At 47.0% G+C, this 26,835-nt stretch overlaps 1 protein-coding gene across 2 annotated transcripts in view; it reads right to left on the bottom strand.

The window, feature by feature from the left end:
- LOC137571380 (ephrin type-A receptor 3-like) overlaps window positions 1-26,835 on the bottom strand; it is a 356,736-nt gene that overhangs the window by 167,319 nt on the left and 162,582 nt on the right. For both annotated transcript variants that reach the window (XM_068280382.1, XM_068280383.1), the window contains 2 exons: window positions 25,291-25,453; window positions 21,206-21,314 (listed from right to left, as the gene is read on the bottom strand). In XM_068280382.1, coding sequence (XP_068136483.1) covers window positions 21,206-21,314; window positions 25,291-25,453 — 272 coding nt within the window. The remainder of the gene's footprint in view (window positions 1-21,205; window positions 21,315-25,290; window positions 25,454-26,835) is intronic.

Consider the following 26,835-nt stretch of genomic DNA (forward strand, 5'->3'; position numbering starts at 1 on the left):
ACACGTGATGGAACAGGAGGAGGGTGGCGCAGGAGGAGAAGAAGGCCACGCTTTGTGAGACACAACAACCCCGGCCTTGCATGAGGGCAAGAAGCGTGCGGATAGCATGCTTTGTACCGCCATGCAGTCATAAATGTAATAAAGATAAGTGGTTCAATAAACAGGGACCACGCGGCAACGCTAACCCAGCAGCAGCAGACGTGATGGAACAGGAGCAGGCGCAGGAGGAGAAGGCCACGCTTTGTGAGACACAACAACCCAGGCCTTGCATGAGGGCAAGAAGCGTGCGGATAGCATGCTTTGTACCGCCATGCAGTCATAAATGTAATAAAGATAAGTGGTTCAATAAACAGGGACCACGCGGCAACGCTAACCCAGCAGCAGCAGACGTGATGGAACAGGAGCAGGCGCAGGAGGAGAAGGCCACGCTTTGTGAGACACAACAACCCAGGCCTTGCATGTGGACAAAAAGCGTGCGGATATAGCAGCAATGCTTTTTGCCGCCATGCAGTCATAAATGTAATACAGATGAGAGGTTCAATAAACAGGGCCCGGAAACGCAACACCATCCCAGATGTTCATTGGTCATGTTACTTGGTTGGGGTCCTGGAGTGTTGCGTAGTCATTTCCAATCCAGGATTGATTCATTTTAATTTGAGTCAGACGGTCTGCATTTTCTGTAGAGAGGCGGATACGCCGATCTGTGACGATGCCTCCGGCAGCACTGAAACAGCGTTCCGACATAACGCTGGCTGCCGGGCAAGCCAGCACCTCTATTGCGTACATTGCCAGTTCGTGCCAGGTGTCTAGCTTCGATACCCAATAGTTGAAGGGTGCAGATGGATGGTTCGACACAGCTACGCCATCTGACATGTAGTCCTTGACCATCTTCTCCAGGCGATCGGTGTTGGAGGTGGATCTGCACGCTTGCTGTTCAGTGGGCTGCGGCTGCATGGGTGTCAGAAAATTTTCCCACTCCAAGGACACTGCCGATACCATTCCCTTTTGGTTACTAGCTGCGGCTTGCGTTGTTTGCTGCCCTCCTGGTCGTCCTGGGTTTGCGGAAGTCAGTCTGTCTGCGTACAACTGGCTAGAGGAGGGGGAGGATGTCAATCTCCTCTCTAAAGTCTCCACAAGGGCCTGCTGGTATTCTTCCATTTTGACCTGTCTGACTCTTTCTTCAAGCAGTTTTGGAACATTGTGTTTGTACCGTGGATCCAGAAGGGTATAAACCCAGTAATTGGTGTTGTCCAGAATGCGCACAATGCGTGGGTCACGTTCAATGCAGTCTAGCATGAATTGAGCCATGTGTGCCAGAGTCCTACCAGAATCCTCATCATCCTCTTGTGAGCGTTGTGATAGTTGTTGTGATGCATCATAGTCGTCACCTTCCTCCTGGTCTGCTTCTGCTGACCATTCGCGTTGAATTGTGGAAGTCCAACGTGCACCGCTCTGGCCCTCGTCAGTGGTGGCATGAAATTCCTGCTCCAACTCCAGCTGTTCCTCCTCCTCTTCTTCGTCATAGCTGCTGGGGCCAGCGTTCCCTGAGGCGGATGGCCTGATGTTGGTACCATCACGCTGATCGTTTTCTCCTTCAGATTCCCCCAGTTGCATCATGACAGCTGTTTCCTTGATTTTTAACATCGACCTCTTCAGTAAACACAGCAGTGGTATGGTAATGCTGACTGAAGAGTTGTCACTGCTCACAAGCAACGTGGATTGCTCAAAATTTTGGAGGACTTGGCAGAGGTCCAACATGTTGGCCCAATCGGATCCACAGAAGCTTGGCAGCTGGCCGGATGCGCCTCGGTACTGCGCCGTCATGTACTGGACCACTGCACTCTTCTGCTCGCAAAAGCGGGCTAGCATGTGCAGCGTAGAATTCCAGCGCGTAGGGACATCACACAGCAAGCGATGGTGGGGGAGATTGAAGCGCTCCTGCATCTTGGCGAGTGCCCCCGAAGCAGTACTGGAATTTCTACAATGTTTGGACACTCGACGCACCTTCAACAGCAGATCGGGCACGCCTGGGTATGTCCTCAGGAACCGCTGAACTACTAGGTTCATCACGTGCGCCAGGCAAGGGATGTGTGTCAGCTTAGCCAACCTTAAAGCGCGAATGAGATTACTCCCATTATCACACACAACCATGCCCGGTTTCAGGTCCAGCGGTGCCAGCCACAAATCTGTCTGTTCCTTTATTCCCCTCCAAATTTCCTCCCCTGTGTGCTGCTTATCCCCAAGGCAGATTAGCTTCAGCAACGCTTGCTGACGCATGCCAACAGCTGTGCTGCACTGCTTCCACGATCCTACTGCTGCTGGGTTAGCGTTTCCGGATGAGGTACAGCTTTGAGATGCGTTGGAGGAGAAGGAGTCAGAGAGGTAGGTGCTGCTGTTATCCAGTGGGAGGGACGGCGGTGCAGCTGTTTGTGGCGTGGGCAACACCCGTGCCGTAGCAGGTGAGGAATCGCTGCCAGGCTCCACAAGGTTCACCCAGTGCGCGGTAAGGGAGATGTATCGACCCTGGCCGAACGCACTCGTCCAGGTGTCAGTGGTGAGGTGAACCTTGCAGGCAACGGCATTCTTCAAGCTTCGGGTTATTTTGCTGACCACGTGCTCATGCAACTCAGGCACTGCAGAGCGTGCAAAGTGGTAGCGGCTGGGAACCACGTAACGTGGGATGGCCACTGACATCATGCCCTTGAAGCTGTTTGTCTCCACCAATCGATATGGCAGCATTTCGCAGGCCAGAAGCTTGGCTATGCTGGCTGTTACTGCCACGGCCCGGGGGTCATTTGCTGGCAATTTCCTCTTGCGCTCAAACATCTCCGACACAGACAACTGAACCGTAGCGCTGCACACGGAAGGGCTGTTGGTTGTTGTGTTTGATGAACACTGGGAGACCTCAAGAGCACTACTCCGGAAAGTGACAGTGTCAGCGTCGTCTGATGTTTGTGAATGTTGTGAACCACGCAATGGCTGGGCTACTGCTGCTGCTGAGGCGGGTCTGGTGAACCCAAGGGAGGCAGTGTTGTTTCTGGTACCCTGTCCTGACGCGTTTGCCCAAAGAGTGGGATGTTTGGATAGCATGTGACGGCTCATGCTGGTGGTGGAGAGGTTGTTAATATTTTTCCCCCTGCTCAGGCGGGTCTTGCACACCTTGCAAATCGCCATGGTAACATCCTCAGTGCAGTCTTCAAAGAAAGCCCAGACTTTGGAGCACCTGCCTCCTTGCTGGCGATTTCTGTTTGCTCCTCTTTTGCCTCTCACTTGAACTTCCACGCTTGTGGTGCCTGAAATTGCGCGCCGCCTACCTTGTGGCACAAGGCGAACTCGTGCAGCAGTGTGTTCTTCAACAGACTCATCTGTGCTGCTGCTACGACGGCGATGTTCTCGTTCACAAACAAAATCTGGGTCTCTGTCCACATTGTCCATACCCTCCTCTTCCATTTCCTCAAACTCGTCATATGTCATTGTGGGCCACCGCCGTGGAGTAGAGCTCCCCACAACAACCTCTGCGCAGCACACTCCAACGTCGTCTTCCAGATCTTGTCGGCCGACCTCCTGCAATTGCAACCCCTCCTGCCCAAATTGCTCTGGGATTTGGGTTTCCGAGTCCTCTTCGGACTCGCCTTGTATTTCAGTGCGCGGTGCATTTCCCACAGTTAACGGTTGTGAATCCAGGCACAACATTTCTGGCTGTTCCTCCATTGACCTTTGAAAGGTGGAAGTTTGTTGGGCTGGGAATAGCTCCTGCGAATACCCCATTGTGTCCTGAGGTAATTCATCGGACTGGTTATCTGGCAGTTGTGTGCGTGGTGTCGCTGCCGGTTGTGTCAGCTTTGTGCCCACTGGCTCCTTGTAACTGGCTGAGGACTCGGACCTCGTGCGTGATGTGCTGGTGCTGCTTAACCCACTGCTGGACGCTTGAGAGGTCATCCAAGTAATTATCTGGTCCTGTTCTTTTGGATTTGTGAGGGTTGTTGTCCTGGACAACATGGGCGGTATTGAGTGGGTTTTCTTGGGTGCTCCCCTGTGGCCTGTACGTGAACCGTCAGGGGAAACACCTCTTCCCTTGCCCCTCCCTCTTTCACCGGATTTCTTCCTCATTTCACTTATCCTTACAGTACACGCTGACTGGCAGCAGTACAGTGGCAGTACAGAAATGCTATACAGTACCACTATTCCCAGCAGCGACACAGAGCACAATGCTATACAGTGACGGGTGAGCGGTGTACCACTATTCCCAGCAGCGACACAGAGCACAATGCTATACAGTGACGGGTGAGCGGTGTACCACTATTCCCAGCAGTGACACAGAGCACAATGCTATACAGTGACGGGTGAGCGGTGTACCACTATTCCCAGCAGCGACACAGAGCACAATGCTATACAGTGGCGAACGAGCGGTGTACCACTATTCCCAGCAGACACAGAACAGTACACAGAATGCTATATAGTGTGGCTGAACGAGCGGTGTACCACTATTCCCAGCAGACACAGAACAGTACACAGAATGCTATATAGTGTGGCTGAACGAGCGGTGTACTACTGTTCCCAGCAGACACAGAACAGTACACAGAATGCTATATAGTGTGGCTGAACGAGCGGTGTACTACTGTTCCCAGCAGACACAGAACAGTACACAGAATGCTATATAGTGTGGCTGAACGAGCGGTGTACCACTGTTCCCAGCAGACACAGAACAGTACACAGAATGCTATATAGTGTGGCTGAACGAGCGGTGTACCACTATTCCCAGCAGACACAGAACAGTACACAGAATGCTATATAGTGTGGCTGAACGAGCGGTGTACTACTGTTCCCAGCAGACACAGAACAGTACACAGAATGCTATATAGTGTGGCTGAACGAGCGGTGTACCACTGTTCCCAGCAGACACAGAACAGTACACAGAATGCTATATAGTGTGGCTGAACGAGCGGTGTACCACTATTCCCAGCAGACACAGAACAGTACACAGAATGCTATATAGTGTGGCTGAACGAGCGGTGTACCACTATTCCCAGCAGACACAGAACAGTACACAGAATGCTATATAGTGCAGTGTTCTCCCCAGAATTTTTTTCCAGCCGGGTGGCATGAAATAGTAGCCGGGTGGCATGAAAATGTAGCCGGGTGGGTCGAGATGAAAATGCAGGGCAACTCTGCTTACAGCATAGGAGGAAGTGAGGAGGTGAGCCGATGACAGCCGGGTGGTCACCAAATCTAGCCGGGTGGAGCACCCGGCTAAAAGAGCCTGGGGAGAACACTGTAGTGTGGCTGAACGAGCGGTGTACTACTGTTCCCAGCAGACACAGAACAGTACACAGAATGCTATATAGTGTGGCTGAACGAGCGGTGTACTACTGTTCCCAGCAGACACAGAACAGTACACAGAATGCTATATAGTGTGGCTGAACGAGCGGTGTACCACTATTCCCAGCAGACACAGAACAGTACACAGAATGCTATATAGTGTGGCTGAACGAGCGGTGTACCACTATTCCCAGCAGACACAGAACAGTACACAGAATGCTATATAGTGTGGCTGAACGAGCGGTGTACCACTGTTCCCAGCAGACACAGAACAGTACACAGAATGCTATATAGTGTGGCTGAACGAGCGGTGTACTACTGTTCCCAGCAGACACAGAACAGTACACAGAATGCTATATAGTGTGGCTGAACGAGCGGTGTACTACTGTTCCCAGCAGACACAGAACAGTACACAGAATGCTATATAGTGTGGCTGAACGAGCGGTGTACTACTGTTCCCAGCAGACACAGAACAGTACACAGAATGCTATATAGTGTGGCTGAACGAGCGGTGTACTACTGTTCCCAGCAGACACAGAACAGTACACAGAATGCTATATAGTGTGGCTGAACGAGCGGTGTACTACTGTTCCCAGCAGACACAGAACAGTACACAGAATGCTATATAGTGTGGCTGAACGAGCGGTGTACTACTGTTCCCAGCAGACACAGAACAGTACACAGAATGCTATATAGTGTGGCTGAACGAGTGGTGTACTACTGTTCCCAGCAGTGACACACAATGACTGGGGGGGACCCTGGCTAGCGTGGCTGGAGCGCGAACTACCCTGCCTGCCTACCCAAAGCTAAACCCACAGACAAATGGCGGAGATATGACGTGGTTCGGGTATTTATTTACCCGAACCACGTGACAGTTCGGCCAATCAGAGCGCGTTCGGGTCCGAACCACGTGACCCGTTCGGCCAATCACAGCGCTAGCCGAACGTTCGGGGAACGTTCGGCCATGCGCTCTTAGTTCGGCCATATGGCCGAACGGTTTGGCCGAGCACCGTCAGGTGTTCGGCCGAACTCGAACATCACCCGAACAGGGTGATGTTCTGCAGAACCCGAACAGTGGCGAACACTGTTCGCCCAACACTAACTAGTAGTATTCATAACTAATATAATCCGCATTGGTAAAAAACAATACTTTAGTACCCCAAGGGCGCCTCCTACCTCCTTCATTTCGTTTTCACCCCCTCTAATTAGGGGCCACCACCTAGGCGGGTGGTATTTTTACTAAGGACCTGCGACCACCAAAGTGACGATACAAGGCAGAGTGGGGATGGTACTTCCCCACATGCAACTCAGATTGGTTGCTTTATGTGCAACCCGGCTTTGTGAGTATATACAATTATCTTCTTCACCTATTCATCATACGTGAGATGATATACCAGCAGTGGCGTAGCTACAAACCTCTGGGCCCCGATGTGGAATCTGGATGTGGGCCCCCCCGGCAACAACAGCCCCCCCTCCCCCGGCAACACCCGACGCACACACATATCCGAATCCCTATAGCCAGCTATAGGTCCCCCCAGTATAGGTAGCCAGGCATAGGTAAGCCAGTATAGTTGCCGCCGGTATAGGTTAGCCAGGTAGGTGCCTCCAGCATAGGCAGCCAGTATAGTTGCCCCCAGTATAGGTTAGATAGGCAAGCACCGCCAGTATAAGTTAGATAAGTTAGATAGATAGGTGCCCCCAGTACAGTTTAGCTAGGTGGGTGCCTCTAATATAGGTAGCCAGAATAGTTGCCCCCAGCATAGGTTAGATAGGTAGGTGCCCCCAGTATAGGTTAGTTAGGTAGGTGCCTCCAATATAGGTAGCCAGTATAGTTGCCACCTGTATAGGCTAGCTAGGTGCCCCGAATACAGGTTAGATAAGTAAGTGCCCCCAGTATAGGTTAGATAGGTAGGTGCCCCCCAGTATAGGTTAGATTAGGTAGCTGCCCCCCAGTATAGGTTAGATGAGGTAGGTGCCCCCCAGTATAAGGTTAGATGAGGTAGGTGCCCCCCAGTATAAGGTTAGATTAGGTAGCTGCCCCCAGTATAGGTAGGTGCCCCCCAGTATAGGTTAGATTAGGTAGGTGCCCCCAGTATAGGTTAGATTAGGTAGGTGCCCCCATTATAGGTTAGATTAGGTAGGTGCCCCCCAGTATAGGTTAGATTAGGTAGCTGCCCCCCAGGATAGATTAGGTAGCTGCCCCGCAGTATAAGGTTAGATTAGGTAGGTGCCCCCCAGTATAGGTTAGATTAGGTAGGTGCCCCCCAGTATAGGTTAGATTAGGTAGGTACTCCCCATGATAGGTTAGATTAGGTAGCTGCCCCCCAGGATAGATTAGGTAGCTGCCCCCCAGGATAGATTAGGTAGCTGCCCCCCAGGATAGGTTAGAGTAGGTAGCTGCCCCCCAGGATAGCTTAGAGTAGGTAGCTGCCCCCCAGTATAGGTTAGGTAGCTGCCCCCCAGGATAGGTTAGGTAGCTGCCCCCCAGGATAGGTTAGATTAGGTAGCTGCCCCCCAGGATAGGTTAGATTAGGTAGCTGCCCCCCCCCAGGATAGGTTAGGTAGGTAGCTGCCCCCCAGGATAGGTTAGGTAGGTAGCTGCCCCCCCAGGATAGATTAGGTAGCTGCCCCCCCCAGGATAGGTTAGGTAGGTAGCTGCCCCCCAGGATAGGTTAGGTAGGTAGCTGCCCCCCAGGATAGGATAGGGTGGGTAGGTAGGTGCCCCCCCCCCCACAATGGAGGGGGGAGCCGCGGGGAGGGCAGCCCAACCTCTCCCTCCCTTTCTCTCCCCGGGCCCACCCCCCCCCCCCTCAGATGCAGAGTGAGCGCGCACGGAAGCGCTGTAGGCAGAATTTACCTCCGTCCCTGGTTCCAATCGCCGCTGATCTCTTCCCGCTCTGTATAGATGCTGATACATACACTGCCTCCTGTTTAGCCGGAAGCAGTGTGTGTATCAGCTTCTATGCAGAGAGGAGATCAGCGGCGATTGGAACGCAGGGAGGTGAGTTCTGCCTACAGCGCTTCCGTGCGCGCTCACTCTGCATCTGAGGGGGGGGGGGACCCGGGGAGAGGAAGGGAGGGAGAGCTCGGGCTGCCCTCCCCGCGGCTGTGGCTCCCCCTCCCAATAGCGCGCACGGCCGCACGGCCCTCCAAACGGACATGGGCCCCCCGGGCCCTTCCCCCGCCTCCTCAGGAGCTGGGCCCGGTCGCCAAGGCGACCATTGCGACCGCGGGCCCTACGCCACTGTACACCAGATCGGGCTCCCGGTGTCTTCCAGCTCCCTTTTTCTGTCCCCCCAGCGTCCAATGTTGTTTATTGTTGTTTTATAAAGAGAGTGATGGCTGCACTTGCTATATAGAGGAGATAATGGCTGCACTTTATATAGGGAGTGATGGCGGCATTAGTTATATTGGGGAAATGATAGTCACACCTTGTATGAGGCAAATGATGGTCGTGTTTACCGTATGATAGACATGGACAATATGAGATGGCAGCATGTGTTGTAGGGAGAGCAGGGTTATCCCCCAGGCAACCCTAGGCAGGTGCTTGGGGCCTAGTGGATGTCAAGGAGCCCACCTGCCCCCTTCTTTGAACTCTCTTTGCTTCAGCTTACCATAAAGACCCACAAGGGGGCCCCAGATCTACTACCTTACCTAGGGCCCCAGTACATCTTAAAGCGGAATATAACCCTGCATTTCAACTTCGCTCTAAAACATTATTTACAGTATATTATATGCAACCAGCATTTTTTTTTTTACTAGACCAGCACTGGAAGGGTTACACAGGGCTTTAAAGTCCCTGGAGATTTTTGCAGACGCATCCGAACTTGAGTTAGATACTTTTTGTTTACACAAATGTATCTAAGTGTTTATTGTGACTCATCTCTCTCACTGAGAAGGAGTTGGAGGACAGCCAAAGAGTGTGTAACATTTCTAAATATATACATATAACTAAATAGAATGTAACTATCTGAACGTCTGCACGGAACTTAAAACCTCTGTGTTTAACCCTTCCAATGCTGGTCTAGAAAAAAAAAATGCTTTTTGCATATAATATGCTGTAAATAATGTTTTAGAGCAAAGTTGAAATGCAGGGTTATATTCCGCTTTAACCACCCTGGCGTTCTATTAAGGGTTTTTTTTCAATAAAAAAAAAAAACTATTTCATGCAGCCAACTGAAAGTTGGCTGCATGAAAGCCCACTAGAGGGCGCTCCGGATGCGTTCTTCTAATCGCCTCCGGCGGCCAGAAGTAACACGGAAGGCCGCAATGAGCAGCCTTCCGTGTTTCGCTTACCTCGTCGCCATGGCGACGAGCGGAGTGACGTCATGGACGTCAGCCGACGTCCTGAAGTCAGCCGCCTCCGATCCAGCCCTTAGCGCTGGCCGGAACTTTTTGTTCCGGCTACGCTGGGCTCAGGCGGCTGGGGGGACCCTCTTTCGCCGCTGCACGCGGCGGATCGCCGCACCGCGGCGGCGATCAGGCAGCACACGCGGCTGGCAAAGTGCCGGCTGCGTGTGGTGCTTTTTATTTGATGAAGATCGGCCCAGCAGGGCCTGAGCGGCAGCCTCCGGCGGTGATGGACGAGCTGAGCTCGTCCAGACCGCTCAGCTGGTTAATCCATGTCTGATTGTACCATAATTGTCTAAATACGGGGTTCAAAGGGAAAGCTGGGATTTAATGAAACAATCTTTCCTGGTCATTAAGGACAACTGTAGTGAGAGGTATATGGAGGCTGCCATATTTACAGCCTTTTAAGCAATACCAGTTGCCTGGCAGCCCTGCTGGTCTCTTTGGTAGCATTCAAGTCTGCATAACACCAGAAGCAAGAATGCAGCTAATGTTGTCAGATGTGGCAATATTGTCAGAAACACCTGATATGCTACATGCTTGTTTAGGGTCTCTGGCTAAAGTATTAGGGGCAGAGCAGCAGCAGGACTGCCAGACAACTGGTATTGCTTAAAGGGCAACTGAAGTGAGAGGTATGTGGAGGCTGCCATATTTATTTCCTTTTAGGCAATACCAGTTGCCTGGCAGCCCTGCTGGTCTATTTGGCTACAGTAGCGTCTGAATAACACCAGAAACAGGCAGGCATGCAGCTAATCTTTCAGATCGGACAATAAAGTCAGAAACACCTGATATGCTGCATGCTTGTTCAGGGTCTATAGTTAAAAGGTATTAGAGGCAGAGGATCAGCAGGGCTGCCAGGCAACCGGTATTGTCTAAAAGAGAATAAATAGGGCAGCCTCCATATAGTTCTTATTACAATTCTCATTTAAGATTAAAATGTGTGGTGTGGGAAAGGTTTAGGGGAGATTTGAAAACTCTGGGTTATCTGTGTCTAGGCTCTAGAGATGCTAAACTAATCCTGTGCGGAGGGCTATCATCATTACACAAGCTTTAAAGGAGAACTGTAGTGAAAAGAATATAGAGGCTGCAATGTGTATTTACTTTTAAACAATACCAGTTGCCTGGCAGCCCTTTTGAGCTATTTGGCTGCAGCAGTGTCCAAATCACACCAGAAACAAGCATGCAGTTAATTTTGTCAGATCTGACAATAATGTTGGAAACACTTGATATGCATATACTTGTTCAGGGTCTATGGCTAAACGTATTAGAGACAGAGGATTAGCAGGACAGCCTGGCAACTAGTACTGCTTAAAAGGAAATAAATATGGCAGATCCCATATTCTTCTCACTTCACTTGTCCTTTAATACAGGAGCACCGTTAAAGGAAACCTTAGCCACTTGGCAACCTCTGCCACGGTTATCAACGCCCCTTTAAAATTCACCTGAGTCACAGCGACTCCTGTTTATTTCCCTGCTGTGTATGTGCGTTACGCATCGAGCACCCGCTGATCCGTGAGTGGCTGATGTGAACATGTGTTCACATCAGCCAATCAAAGTGCTTGCAAGTTTGAATGAGCACTGCCAAAGCGAATGGCAGTGCTCATTCATTCAGAATGTTTCCTCAATTCACTAAGCTTAACTCCTGTCTTTAATAACTCTTCAGAACTGTTTTACAGTTATCACCATGGTGATATAATTGTGATAACTGAAAAATAGCTCTGAAGAGTTATTAAAGACAGGAGTTAAGCTTAGTGAATTGAGGCCAATTATTGTATCAGTCACTATGCTGTTACAGTTACTATGATCACTCTGAGAGGATCTCAGATAACTAGAACAGCATTAGTGAGTGATCAGCATCAGTGAGTTTTTTTTTTTAATATAAATTATACCCCCCATTAAGCCCATTAACCCTTGCCTCCCTGAAATGTGAAAATTGCTATGGTTTTTCTATGTGTAGTACAGCTAAGAAATTAGGAGCAGAGACGTTTTCTAATCATGCCTAGCGTGTTTGCAGTGTTTTTGTGTAGCAGATTTCATATAGTGTTACAGTAAAGCTGTTACTGAACAGCTTCTGTAACAAAAACGCCTGGAAAACCGCTCTGATCTAGCGTTTTCACAGAGCGTTTGCAGTTTTCCTATACTTTTAATTGAGGCAGAAACGCTTCTGCAAACCGCAAACGTGCAGCAGGAGGCACCACTGGTGTGCACCATCCCATTGAAATACATTAGCCAAGCGTTTTCACTGGCGTATGCGGTTGGCGGATCGCTCCTAAAACTGCTCGGTGTGCACTGGGCCTGACTTCAGTCAGAGCACATGATCTGCATGCTTGTTGAGGGGCTGTGGCTAAAAGTATTAGAAGCACAGGATCAGCAGGAGAGGCAACTGGTATTATTTTAAAAGAAAAAATCCAAATTCTTCTCAGTTTAGGTTCCCTTTAAAGAGACTCTGTAACAAAAATTGCATTCTGTTTTTTATCATCCTACAAGTTCCAAAAGCTATTCTAATGTGTTCTGGCTTACTGCGGCACGTTCTACTATCACCATCTCTGTAATAAATCAACTTATCGCTCTCTTGTCAGACTTGTCAGCCTGTGTCTGGAAGGCTGCCAAGTTCTTCAGTGTTGTGGTTCTGTGATGCATCTCCCCCCTCCAGGCCCCTCTCTGCACACTGCCTGTGTATTATTTACATTAGGGCAGCTTCTCTCTTCTCTCTTATGTTTTACAAGCTGGATAAATCCTCCTCTGAGCTGGCTGGGCTTTCACATACTGAGGAATTACATACAGGCACAGCTGTCTGCACTCTGCAGGAAGAAACAGCCTGACACTTCAGTGGAAGATAGCTGCAGGGGGAAAGAAACACACAAATGATCTCTTGAGATTCAGAAGGAAGGCTGTATACAGCCTGCTTGTGTATGGATGTATTTTCTATGTGTGGACATACTGTACATCAACCTACTTCCTGTTTTGGTGGCCATTTTGTTTGTTTATAAACAAACTTTTTAAAACTGTTTTAACCACTTTTAATGCGGCGAGGAGCGGCGAAATTGTGACAGAGGGTAATAGGAGATGTCCCCTAACGCACTGGTATGTTTACTTTTGTGCGATTTTAACAATACAGATTCTCTTTAAGCACTGAACCCACTGGCGTGACAATAGGCCCTGCAGCCCATGGCTCGGGACCGTTTTGTGGGGGCTGGAGGGGTGGCAGCATGAGGGGAAAGCCTTGGCTACAGTCGGCGGGGAGAGGCCAAGGCTTCTGAAATTCTGCAGGAGGGCCCGGTGGGGCCTAGTTACGCCCCTGACTGAACCCTTACAATTACGCCATTGGTCTGAATGTGTTTGTGCAGATTTAGCAGTCCTTGTTGTCGCGTCTCCAGCAGGTGAAATAGACATCTCTACCAGTTTACTAGTTACGCCGGTCTCGGAAGGCTGTCCTCTTGAGGAAACCATTATGGGCTCATATGTGTCTGTGTGTCTTCAAGAGCCTAACAATGTTGGCAACAAAAATAATGTACCCCCAAAAGGCTGTAAAAAGACCTCAGCGGAGCCAACAGACAAGTTGTAGCACGCCATATTTTGCAGTGAACATAAATCCCCTCGAGACCAAATTTTATACATCACTGCTTCACCGGTTTTTCAAGATTTGCTATATTAAAATGATCTGTCTCTCGATTTCCAAAACTTAATGTAAGCTCACATCTCTCTTGCGTTTGGGCGCTAGAGGTTTCAAAAGCTCTTCCCAATGTAATGCTATGGTTTTTTTTTTACAAAACCTCATTGCTCCAGTGTGCACAGACACATAGGATAACATTAGCAGCAGATTTAAAAACTCAAAACGCTCAGAAAAACTCCTCTGGTGTGCACCAGGCCTAACAGGGAGTGAAAGAAGGCCTAACAGCTGTTTCCCTGCATGGCTGTTAGGCCTCTTTCACATTAGACAATGCGTGCAGGAGCCGTTCTCCTGCACGCTTTGAATAGCCGGCGGCGGCAGCGAGAATCTGCGGTGCGACGCAATCAGCAGTGGTAGCTATTAATTGAACCAGACGGGAAAATACCGGCTCCCGTCGTTTCAACGCTCCTGGGTGCGTCGAACCGCAACACAGCGTCGGATGTGAAAGGTAAAATGAAAGTCTATGGACTTTAATTTTACCTTGGTTAACGTAAAGAATTGCCTTTGCGTTGAAACGCAGGAAAAGGGCTCTTACCCCTTCTTTCACTCCCTGTTGGTGCTCTTTTCTCTGTATGCACTTGTTGGATTACACTTCTGGAAGCAGTTGACTTTGGTGCCCAGACTGGGGCGTAGCAGTAGCCATTGCAGCTGCTATGGGGCTCTGGAGCAGAAGGGCCCAGGTGGTACTTAATGTACTCACCATTCACTTTTTTGTGTTCCCTCACCCTCAAACTTTGTCTCAGGGACAATGGATATTATATTTCTATAAGGCCCACCTTCCCCCGCCAGCCAATCACTGTGATCAGCTGGCATAGGCAGCCTATTGCTGGGCATACATGGGTCGATCCGGCGGCCGATTAGCCGCCAAATCGACCCCCGCCGCTTCCCTTCTCGTCCGCGCGGGCGCTCCTAATCAGCCACTCAAATCCCCGCTATTGTCCGCCGGCGGGGAACGAGCGGGGAATCTATCCGGCAGGTCATCGGACCTGTCAGATACTATCAATTGAGCCATCAGGCTCGATTGATAAGCCTGGCCAGAATGCCGTGTAAGCATAAGACAGCCGATCACTCCCATGTCTCCCAGGGGGACAGCCGTGTCACACATAGATCGCAGCGCTATACCGTGTAAATAGACGGCATCTAACAGTCTCCTATCGGTGATCGCCGCTGAGAGACTGATGGCGGAGCGGAGATGTGCGCAGCGGCTTGCGCGATCTCCTGCAAAACACGTCCCCAGGACTTTACGCCTATTGACCCATCGGCGTGACGCGGTCGGCTAGTAGTTAAAGGGAACCTTGACTGAGAGGGATATGGATGTTTCCTTTTAAACAATACCAGTTGCTTGTCAGTCCTGCTGATCTCTTTTGCTGCAGTAGTGACTGAATCACACACCTCAAACAAGCATGCAGCTAATCCAGTATGACTTCAGTCAGAGCACCTGATCTGCATGCTTGTTGAGGGGCTGTGGCTAAAAGTATTAGAGACAGAGGATCAGCAGCAGAGTCAGGCAACTGGTATTCTTTTTAAAGGAAAATCCATAGACTTCTCAGTTTAGGTTCCCTTTAAGAGGGCCTAGATCTAAAAGCACCATGAACATTTTGCTATTGGGCCCCATGATCTGTGCCCAGTACTTTCATTCTCCTCCTGAGACAATTAGACACAGCAGACTAGTATCTTCCTTTAGAAATGCTATGGAATGACTGCAGTGAAGTAACAATGTGATTTCATCGTCAATGTGGCATACTAATCTAGTGTTTTCTGTTAGGAACCATATGGAATGGATGGTGGCGCTTATCAAGCAGCTGTTGTGACAAAAATAGGTTAATCACCTAAGGTTGTAATGCAATTACACAATATTACCAATATTTTACTACAAATATGAGTTAAGTAGAGTATCTGTAATTTTATTGATATTCTATTATCGTCAATTTCCCCCTTTTCAACGGGTGCGTCCATGAAATGTACACTCCAGCTTTCGTATCTGTGAGTATGCAGAAAGTGCGGTGGCACATTGGCGTAGTGGTTAGCACTCTCTCCTTGCAGCACTGGGTCCCCGGTTTGAATCCCAGCTAAGTCAACATCTGCAAGGAGTTTGTATGTTCTCCCAGTGTCTGCGAGGGTTTCCTCCGGGCACTCCGGGTTCTTCCCACATCCCCAAAACATACAGATAAGTTAATTGGCTTCCCCCTAAATTGGCCCTAGACTATAATACATGCACTGCACAATACATATGACTATGGTATAGACTAAATTGTGAGCCCCTCTGGGGGACAGTTAGTGACAAGACAATATACTCTGTACAGCGCTGTGTAAGATGTCGGCGCTATATAAATAATAATCACTATAGATGAGTCAGTGTGCTTCAGCAGTGATTCTGGCTGCCTGTGCTGCTTTGTATGGCAGACCTTGCTGGATACTCAACGGAAGGAGAAGATATTACTAGTGTGTGTACCAGCCAGGAATAACAAGATGTGCCATACTTGGCTTGTTCATTACACAGAAAGAGAGAACAAAAAACAGCTGCTACTGTACAAGATATTAGAGGAAAATGTAATTGCACTTTTCCCTTGATTGCTAAAAAAAGCAGCATGTGGAAATAATGCATTCTGCTAAATCTGTAATCATTTGTTTGTATTTACATTATGCTCCATCCTGGAAACATACAAATGGGAGATAAGGTAGCCATACATAAGGCAATTTGGCGGTCGATCGACCATCCAATTAGATTATTAAAATCGAATCGGTTGAAATCGGTGCCAAGTGCATGCTCTACCGACAACGTGACCAATTTCAGGACGAAATGGGTTGCATAAGTCGATCGCACATGCTGCAAGATGTTGGGCCGACTTGCTGGATTGGGTGCACGGCAGTAACGGCGTGCAATTTCGGGACGATCGATGAATGATCGGGAATCGGCCTGCGTTGTATGAGCAGCCAGCAGATCTTGTATGAGAACTCTCTCTCTCTTTTTTTATTACCACCTCTGATCTCACCAAGACCACCAGGCTAAACATAATCAGAAAAGTGAGCAGCAATGTCTGGAGTGCAATCATTTACATAATAATTCACTCATCTAAATGCAGAATCCGTCTAGGCATTCTTGCACCCGCCGCATTAGACCCAAAACGACCAGTTGACCCATAATGACAATATCATCATCATACAGTTAGCCAAACACTAAAGACTTATAGACAAAGTTATAATTAGTATCTGAGCTGTGCAATGCACAGCAGGGGAGACACTAATGTAAATACTTAAATGGCAGTGTTATATTAGGTCATGTGGAATGTAATGTGCAGAAATATGAGAGATTATCAGGGAGAAAAATTATCCCACAAAAATCCCCCACTGTGACAAGTGTCAGCCATGATAAATATAGAAAGTGACATGGCCACTGAATCCTGCTCAGTTCTCTGCTTTCTGTCATTTGCACAGGTTAATTAAGGACAAATAGAAGGTTTGCGATTTAAAAAAAAAAAAAAATCAGGATACTGAGTCGATAGGGCTTTCTGCAGTCTTCTAGAGATGGCATCCCTCAGTAACAAAGTAAGGAAATTACGTGACATCGCTGCAGCTCTTTGACATTGTCCCTGTGTCATGTACTATTGTAAAAGACATGGCAGAGGAGAAACTCTAGTTGTTGGCAGTGGGAGACTCTCTGGTTTGTGTCAGTTGATGGCAGAGGGAATCTCTCTGGTTCATGTCAGTGGAAGACTCTCTGGTTGGTGTTGGTGGCAGATTCTCTTGTTGGTGTTGGATAAAGTCCCTTTGGTTCTTTGGCAGAGGTAATCTCTCTGGTTTGTGTCAGTGATACTCTCTATTTTGTGTCAGTTGATGGCAGAGGGAAACTCTTTGGTTTGTGTCAGTGGAAGACTTTATGGTTGGTGTTGGTGGGAGACTCTCTTGTTGGTGTTGGAGAAAGTCTCTCTGGTTGGTGATGGATAAAGTCTCTCTGGTTGGTGATGGAGGGAGACTCTTTGGTTGGTGGCAGAGGGAAACTCTCTGGTTGATGGTACAGGGAGACTGTCTGCTTAGTGATAGAGGGAGGCTCTCTGGTTGATGGTGGAGGGAGACCCTCTGGTTCATGGCAGTGGAAGGCTCTCTGGTTTGTCTCAGATAATGGTAGAGGGAATCTCTGTTTTATCTCTCTGGTTTGTGTCAGTGGAAGAATCTCTGGTTGGTGTTAGTGGGAGACTCTTTGGTTGGTGGCAGAGGAAAACTCTCTGGTTGATGGTACAAGGAGACTGCTTAGTGATAAAGGGAGGCTCTCGGGTTGCTTGAAGAGCAGAATTTTCTGGATGATAGTGGATTGAGACTTTAAGACTCTTTGGTTGGATATTCCAGGGATAGGGTGCTTAAAAAATTAAGAGGCTGCTCACAATTCAACATTTGTTAAATAATATTGTAAACTGCTCATAATTAGTCCAAATGAAATGTGTTTGCACAGTAATCCTGTTTATCCCTTTTAGGACAGGGCAGTTCTGGTCTGTTACAGACCAGAGCCGTCTTTTCCTTAATTTTACACTGTGATTAGCTAACAGTAATCACGAGAGTAAAAATTGGCTCCTGAATGGCAAATGGAGCTCAACTGTTACTAGGAAAGCTAAGTGAGCAGGCTGCAGCGGCACCAGTGATGGAAGCGAAGAGACCGGCCTGAGTGTGCGCCGTGGCGAATAGTTGAAATCTACAGTATGTCTGCCAGAGACTGACACAGCCAGCAACAGGACATAGATTTCAACTACATTGGTCTGGAACAGGTTAAGAACATCTGCTGAACAGGTCCGGAACAGGTTAAGAACATCTGCTGAACAGGTCCGGAACAGGTTAAGAACATCTGCTGAACAGGTCTGGAACAGGTTAAGAACATATGCTGAACAGGTCCGGAAAAGGTTCAGAACATATGCTGAACAGGTCCGGAACAGGTTAAGAACATATGCTGTTGGAAAGGACGACTTGCCTCCAATCTTACACTTTGAAGTCCATGAAACATACTGCGGATTGAATGCTGAACCTTCCCTTGTTACTAAAGAGCAAACAAGGTCTCTGCAGCAAGCCTCTTTCCATACAATATTAGCTGCACCAGCGGTACATCCAAAGAGAGAAAGTAAAGATCTTCCTGCACAAGAGGCTGCAATCATTATACAGCTCAGCCAATCAATACTGCAATCAGCGAAAATAAATAAATGCTGCAAGGTTACCTTGACAAAGATTTACCAGGAGACAAAGAACTAGAAAGCTAAACAACAGCACTGAACATTGAGTCAGAGGTCATGCTGTTCTGAAACAAAGTGTAACAACCAATCACATGATAGCCTTTATTTTCTACATGAACTAAAAAAGATTGAGAACAAGTCTGATTGCAAGCTTTGGGCAAAGGAGAGGCTGTGTTCTCCCAGTATGACTGCTCCTACACATATACTTAAGCAAAGGAAAAGGTCACTAGTGACAATTCATACAGTATAACATACTCTACTTTGCTGGGGGAGATCTCATTTGTTCCTAACTGTCTAATGGCCCAGGGAGATAACGTCTGTCCTTGACTGTAGCCTTTCTGCACCGTAGCAGTATGAAGTCTATGAAGAAAGGCCACTTAATTAAAGGACAACTTAAGACCTGACTAGTAGAAATGTCGGCGAAGCCCTCATCCTGTACTACTTCCGGGTCGATATGACCCGGAGTAGTACGGCTGCGCTGAGCCGGCGGTGCGCGTCCTTGATTGCGCGCCTGTTGCCGGGCACCTGCGCATGAGCATGATGTCATGAGTGACGCCACGCTCATGCGCAGAGAGTAGCCAGCAACAGTCGCGCGATCAAAGACGCTCACCGCCGGCCCAACGCAGCCGTACTTCTCTGGGTCATAGCGGCCTGGAAGTAGTAGTGGCCCATAGGGGTTCACCGGCAAACGGTTCGCCTACATCCCTAATGACTAGTACAGGCCTGGATTTACATCACAGGAGCCTATAGGCACAGATGTCCTGGAACCCTAGACTTCGCCCTCCATGTACCTACAAACCCCCCAAACTGCACCGAAAGTGTGCTGGCTGGCCCAGCTGTCACATCTTCCTTCGGGAGGGAGGGGTGTGAGCTGCCTTTCCATCATTGGAGGCCTGTAGGCACATGGATTTTATTACGCATCAGGAGTAGATTTCATCTGCGAGACTATGGTTACCAACCCCAAAAGGGAGGCTACTTGTCAATGATTACAGGGGCCTAGAAGACCCGTACATAAGGCCCTTGTTACACAATATTTACTAGATTTTGAAAATTGATGCAAACAATATTGCTTTTTTTTGCAAAAATACAACAGAGCACAGATCTTCTGTCATGTACAGTAAGAAGTGGAGGTGTGTGGCTGGGTAGCTACAAGGATGACACCACATATAGAAACATACGCGTAATACATTGGTCATATTATTCAAATGTTACAATCAATCAGAGGTTATCCGAGGTGAAAATAAAGTGATGAGATAAACAATTGTATCTATCCTCCTTCTGCAAAAAATGACTTTTTAGATATCTCATAGTTTAATTTTTATATTTCAATCTAGTTTTTATGTTTTTACAGTTTGATTGTCTCTGCTCAATGACACCTTCACTGAAGTAAGAACTCAAATGTATGAACTTTTGACCCTTTTGTATCTTTTTCCTGCTCTCAGAAGCCAATTACTGACAGGAACGTTTTTATGGCTGTAATTCCTTATCGCCATGCTGGGCACCGTGATGCCTTAATGGGGGTATGCAGGGAGCTGTGGTTCTTCTATGGGGGCATGCTGGGAATTGTGGTGCCTAAATGGGAGGCCTGTGGGAGCATGGGAGGGGGTCCACTAGAAAGTCAGGGAATGCTATGGGGTAACTGCCAGACAACCTGATAGCAGGCCAGCCTGCCCAGCAGAAAGCCAGACCAGCCAGCACAGAAGCCAGGTAACTCTGCCTGGTTATGTTTAAGTGACACTGCATATTTATGTGCCTATTTATATGTTTTTTTTTTTATTAATGGAGTGGGGGCTTCATCCAACATTTTTCTGGGCAGGCCTACTTAGACTGCTGTTACGTTCATGTAAATTTGCCTCCACCCATGATCACACCCACATTTTGGCGCATGGCCACACCCATTTTCCGACTGGTGTGCCCAAAAGTGCCCCGGATCTCTTAGGACCCTAGCAACGCTCCTGCTTATCAGTAAGGCCTGGTTTCCACTTGTGCGTTTTGTGTTAGATTTTTCTCTCAGAAAATTTGCATTGATTTTGCAACTAATGGTAGTGAATGGGGCCGTTTCCATTCAATGCGAATTTTCATTAGCGTTCGTACGCGTGAAAAAATCTGAGGTCCTGTATCATTTTTTCGGACATCGCGTACAATGCTTTGTATAGGCAATGAAAATTTCCGCGTTACTTGCCCGAAAATTCGCATTAGATCCATGGTTACAGGAAGTTGTCAGCAGTCATGACTAAACTGTTACTAGGCAGATTATGTTCTATTTAACTAATGCGAATTCGCATAAAAACGCCTAAAAATTTACATGCAAATTTTCACCAATCAGAAAAATCTTATACGATTTTTTGCAGGCAAAAATGTCACGCTATAGTGGAAACGTAACCTAAGGGTTATGCAATAGTCTGACCCAGTTCCCGACCCGGACAGAAATTGCCACTTGCATTACTGATGTTTAACTCTTTCAGGCAGAGAAAGAAAAAAAGGAACATGGCATAGTTACTTGTGTGCTTGGCACTGTACAGCACATACACATGTCTATCTCATCATGTCACATGTCACCTCCGGTATCCTTTAAGAGATATTAATCTAATAAGGACAGAAAAGGAAAACGCAGAAGACCATAAATTGAATTTAAAAAAAAGATTTGTTTTACCTTCCGCTAACAAAGAAACAGGTAACCAGGAAAATGAGCAGGATTATTCCACCAGCCACAGATATGGCCAAGATAGTGATCTGATTGGGATCAGTGATAGCGATCATATCTGCAAGACAATAACCATCATTAGTTCATCAAAGTCACAGAGTCTCTTGACAGAAGAGCAAACACAGGCAGGGGTTATTACAGGCCCAATGACTATAGCTGCTGCTAAGTACATGTTTTGTTTTTAGTTTTGGACAGAAGGTGAAGGGAGTTTAAATAATTTTGCTCAGTTTTTTTCTTTCCATTTCTGTCTTGCATGGAATTCCAAACAAATTCAGCATTTTGCGGATTACGAGTTTGCATTGTGAAAAAGCCAAATTGTAATTGTGGATATATCTTCGCATTTAGCATAATGTTGAATGTAGTTAGTAAGAGTCTGCAAAAATATGTTCACAGTTTTGCGTCTAATTTTTGCATTCTCATCCCTTGAGCATGCTCTGTAGACATTATCTGATGTTTATGCAAAAATTTAGAGCAAAAAATGCCTACTGAGCATGCTCATGAGACATGAATACGAAAATTCAAAGGGAAAAGTCTGAATAAAATTGTTTCGGAATTTACAAGTCAGAATCCTAAAATTTCAACGTTTAAACTCGAAATTGCGAAATTACAATGGGAAACTGAGAATACAGTGAAATCCATGCGCTCATTCATAGTGATGATAGTGATAACATTGCTTTATACACAGGCTTGAGTTGTGTACTAAGCACCTGCATTGATATAACAGGACCCACATAGCCACTCCTTTAGCGCTGGTTCACATGGGCTTCTGTGGGATGGATGGCAGCGGTTTGTTTAGCCGATGCTGAACGCTTTTCTGCAACCTCGCAGAAAAGCGTTTAGCATTAATTTCTGATGCTTCATCATTGCGTCGTGTTTTAACCAACTTGTGACCTCCTAACACCAATTGGCGGTCGCAAGGTGGCAGCACAAGGACCGCTCAAGGCCAATTGGAGTGAACTGCTGGGGGTGTTTTTTGCTGGGGAACGCGCGCGCTGACGAGTCATCAGTCTACCAGCGATATATTTACATTGTACAGCGCTGCGATATATGGCAGCGCTGTACTGGAGACAGCAGTGTCACTCGGCTGTCCCCTGGAGAGGCTCAGGGAGCGATCGGCTCTCATAGGCTGATGCCTATGAGAGCCGATCGATGTGATTGGCTGGCAGGGAAAAGGAGGGAGGGGTGTACTAAAAATAAACAAAAAATAGTCACATTTATTCAAAAATATAATATCAATAACTCAATAAAAAAAAATACCCATGGCAGCAGCAATCAGAGCCCACCAACAGAAAGCTCTGTTGGTGGGCAGATAAGGGGGGGGGGATCCGTTTGTGTGCTCGGTTGTGTGGCTCTGCAGCGAGCCATTAAAGCTGCAGAGCACTTCATTGTAAGAAATAGCCTGGTCACTAGGGGGGTTGAAGCCTACGGTCCTGTCCCCTAGGGGGACATGGAACAGCGCTAACCCAGCCAATGCTGGGTGCTACACACAGTGTGACGAGACGAGGAGATCTTCCACAACGCTTACATGATGCCAACTGCCATCACCATCGTTTAAAAACCGATTGCATTCATTTGAATGAAAAGGCAGTAGGTCCCTTTCAATCAATGCTTTCGCCGCATGCTGAAGCTGCCCATATGAAGCAGCGCTGAGACACTCATTTCAAGATATGGTTTTAGATAAGGGAACAAACAATTTGTGTAATGATTCATTTTATAATATTAAATAATTATATGCCTAGCAACGCCATTCAAAAATGATTACTGGTATACCCATGCAACACTAAAATAAAAAATAACTAACTAATTGTAAAAACCCTTGAGCCCTGCAGGGGTTAATAGAACAATAATTCCTTTAGGAGGCCTGCAACATAATATAAACACGTTATCTGGCTTAAAGCCCTGCTACAAACAGGGCTTACAGAGCGGGACTAATTTGCCACCAGCCAGACAGGGAATTTTTACATACTGATAATGTTAAAGTGTGTGAATTAAATGCCACAATGCAGAAGAGATTAAGGGATATATAGTTCCAAAATACTCCATAGAGAATCTATTAATCCTCCACAAATCATGGTGGAAAACACCAAATGAGTCTGTATTTGGGATTAGATTGTGGATATCACCAGGTCCACTGGGGACATTAATTCCTCCTAATAATGCCCTCATTATTTATCTTCGGGTGTGCCAAAAATCAGCGGATTTATGGCAGCCAGAAATGATGTATGCGCAGACTGGATATTGTGATCCTTCCCTCTAGTATTGCCAGGCTCTTAAGGTAGGAGGCGATTGCATCGTACAAGAAAAGTGAGGGGGGGGGGGGGGATGCGGTACCTTGGGCTACCACCATCTTCTGTACACAAGGAGCCCTACTGACTCCATTGTAAGGAGTAGGGAAGCAGAGCTTAGTTGACAGGCAGCTCACATTATTTATCAGATACATTTGCCACGACCCTGCAGTGTGATACCTGTGTGTTTTTAAGCACTGTGTATATAAGTGCATCTGCCCATCACCATATCTGGATTTCCTGCCTGGGCTTCACTTTGATCTGGATCAATGGGAATCCTAATACTAGGTACACAGGATGCAATTTTCTGACAGATTTACAACTATCAGATCGATTATTTCCAACATGTCTGATCTGATTTCGATCGATTTTCCAACTGATTTCGGACCGATTTCCATAAAAGTGAATGCAAATCAGTCAGAAAATTGATAGGAAATCAAATTGGACATGTTGGAAATAATCAATCCGACAGTTAATCTGTCAGAAAATTGCATTGGGTGTACACCGTGTACCTAGCATAAGTGACATATTCAGAAAAGCTCCAGGGAGATTACTATTGAATGGGTCGTGGAGGTCCTCATTTTTAATGCTTCCAATGACTAATGCCTAGTGTTGGGCAGTCAGAGCTGGAATCCGCTAACACTACTGAGCAGCATCACTCTTCTAATGCTGAAGTTACTGCTGAGAAGGGGAGGGGATGCTCTACACGCATACATGGACTACATGGGCTGTGGGCACATCCTGTACAGGCCATGGGCCAGAGGAGCAACACCTTGTAGGTAAGTATTAAAGAGAATCTGTACTCTAAAATTTTTATAACAAAAAGCATACCATTCTATTCATTATGTTCTCATGGGCACCTCTGTGCTGTTTCTGCCACTCTCTGCTGCAATCCTGGCTTGTAATTGCCAGTTTTAGGCAGTGTTTACAAACAATCTAACCAGCTTGTGATAGGCTCACATAAGCAGAGTGTGTGAGTCATACAGAGCCTGCAGGGGGCCTGCAGAGGGTGTGTATCGCTTCTATCCAATCACAAGCAGCCCTGCACATTCCACACATTCCAGCCTTAGCCCGACAGAGGACAGAAAGAAATAGATTAGAGAATATAACAGAGATAACACAGCCACTGTGCAATTAGGAAAGGCTGCAGTAAGCCAGAGCACATTAGAACAGGCAAAGGAACTTATAGGATAGAAGAACTAAGGCTGAAAATTTTGTTACTGAGTCTCTTTAAGGCTCACCCCAACACCACCCCCCCCCCCCCCCCACCCCACCCATTACAAAGGACAATTTAAACAAAATGTCTTCCTGTCTTGCTGATCATCTGCCTCTAATACATTTAGTCATAGACCCTGAACAAGCATGCAGCAGATCAGAAGATTGACTAGATTAGCCAAAGCTGCATGTTTGCAGGATCTCTGTAGACACCGCAGTAAATCAGGCCCTTTTCTCTGACTCTAATTACTGCAAGTTTGGGTGTTGGCCGCATGATCAACATTGCAACCAAAAAACTAGCATTTTTAAAAGGGAAACATAGCAGCCTGCTAATGGTACTATTGTTTATTAACATTGGTACACATCTGTGTTACTTGGCTTAACACTGATAAAGCGTTATCTTCTGTGCTTGTTCCATACAGTCCTGATCCACACAGTAGTTCACCATTTCCCGCTGGCTGCTCTAGGCAGGATTTCTCAATTATAAGAGGGCACAAATGTGATGTAGTTTGCGTTGAAAAAGCAATCTATTACCTTCAGTGCTGGTCTCCAGCTCTATTTCGCCACCGTAAATCCCTTGGCCACTGACAGTGTGAGCCCGCACTCGAAAAACATAAGTGGTCCCTGGCTTTAAACCGTCCACAGTCATGAACGTGGATCTTGTTTTCAAGATTGTGAAGTTCTGGTCCTTGTGATTCTGAAAAGAATAATAAAATACAAATAATATGAATAGTTTGACAATGTAGAGTTAAGATAGTTTTGAATTTGAACTTTGTGACCTGTTTATGGTAATGCTACTACTTTTATTATTATATTTTTCCTTTATATAGCAGCCACATAATGTACAGTGCCTGGCAGAGCATATTGAACAGGCTGTATCACTAGATGTCTCTCAGAGGACCTTGCAGACAGTCTGATTTCCTGGTTATATAAGGATTATAGCATATATATTGGCACAGTTTCTTTAGCCATGAGTGCCCAATAAGCAGAGCATCAGCAAAGCACTTACTGATAATTCATTTTGGTTTTGCAATGCAGTTTTTGTTGACATTTCAGCAAAGCTCTCCCATCAACAACCTAACCCTAACCTAACTAATCAGCTTCATGCTAAATCCCCTTTTCGATGGCAAATCCCATCCTACCTCTCAACATAAAACCATCCTGATGCCTAACCCTAACTTTCAAACCCTATGATGTAAATCTGCCCCCAAGAAGACCTAATTGGCACTTTACCTTAACCGATAACCCTAGCCAATACTTTGTAACCTCCAAGCCCTAATAAACTACCTGGGTGGTTAACAAATTGGTTGAGTTCCTTGCCAGACCTTGCAGTACTTCTTACTTGAGGATGTGAGGTTATCAATAGGATGCATTGCGTAGCTTTCAACTGTCCCTTCTTCAGTGTGACAGTCCCTCTATGGGAACTAAATCCCTCTGTTTCCTTTTCTTTCTCATGTGTCCCTCTTTCAGGACTCATGTACAGATCTATGTAAATATATGTGTTTTTCTACTGAAAAATGTGTTTAATATACTCTAAATGTTATTTCTATCATTTAATTTGACATACCATATATTCCGGCGTATAAGACAACTGGGCGTATAAGATGACCCCCAACTTTTCCAGTTAAAATATAGAGTTTGGAATATACTCGCCATATAGAACTACCCTTCTTGAAACGCACACCAGATAAAAATTTAAAAAACATCATATATTGGTGCTATGTATGAACAGATACTGGGGCTGTGCTGTTGTACGTGGTACCCAGTATCTGACAGTATATAGGTGATTGGCTGGTTGGATTGGTCAACTCTCCCTCTTCCTAAGTGGATTGGTCAGCTCTCCTTGTCTCCCTGTTTATCAGAGCAGTATGGAATAATAGATCGCGCTATGCCCATTTAACACGCCTCTTTCACCCTTCTGGCCCGCCCTTGCATCCTATTTACCTCCTTCTCTGCCTCTCAGATATTGCACATGTGCGCCTGCGCCGCTTCACTACAGTCCTCAGCAGCGAGATCTGAGAGGCGGTAACAGGATTGGGCGTATCACCCAGCTTCAATGACACCCGGCGTATAAGATGA

This window comes from Hyperolius riggenbachi, chromosome 4 (genome assembly GCF_040937935.1).
Source record: "Hyperolius riggenbachi isolate aHypRig1 chromosome 4, aHypRig1.pri, whole genome shotgun sequence".
Taxonomy (NCBI): Eukaryota; Metazoa; Chordata; class Amphibia; order Anura; family Hyperoliidae; genus Hyperolius; species Hyperolius riggenbachi.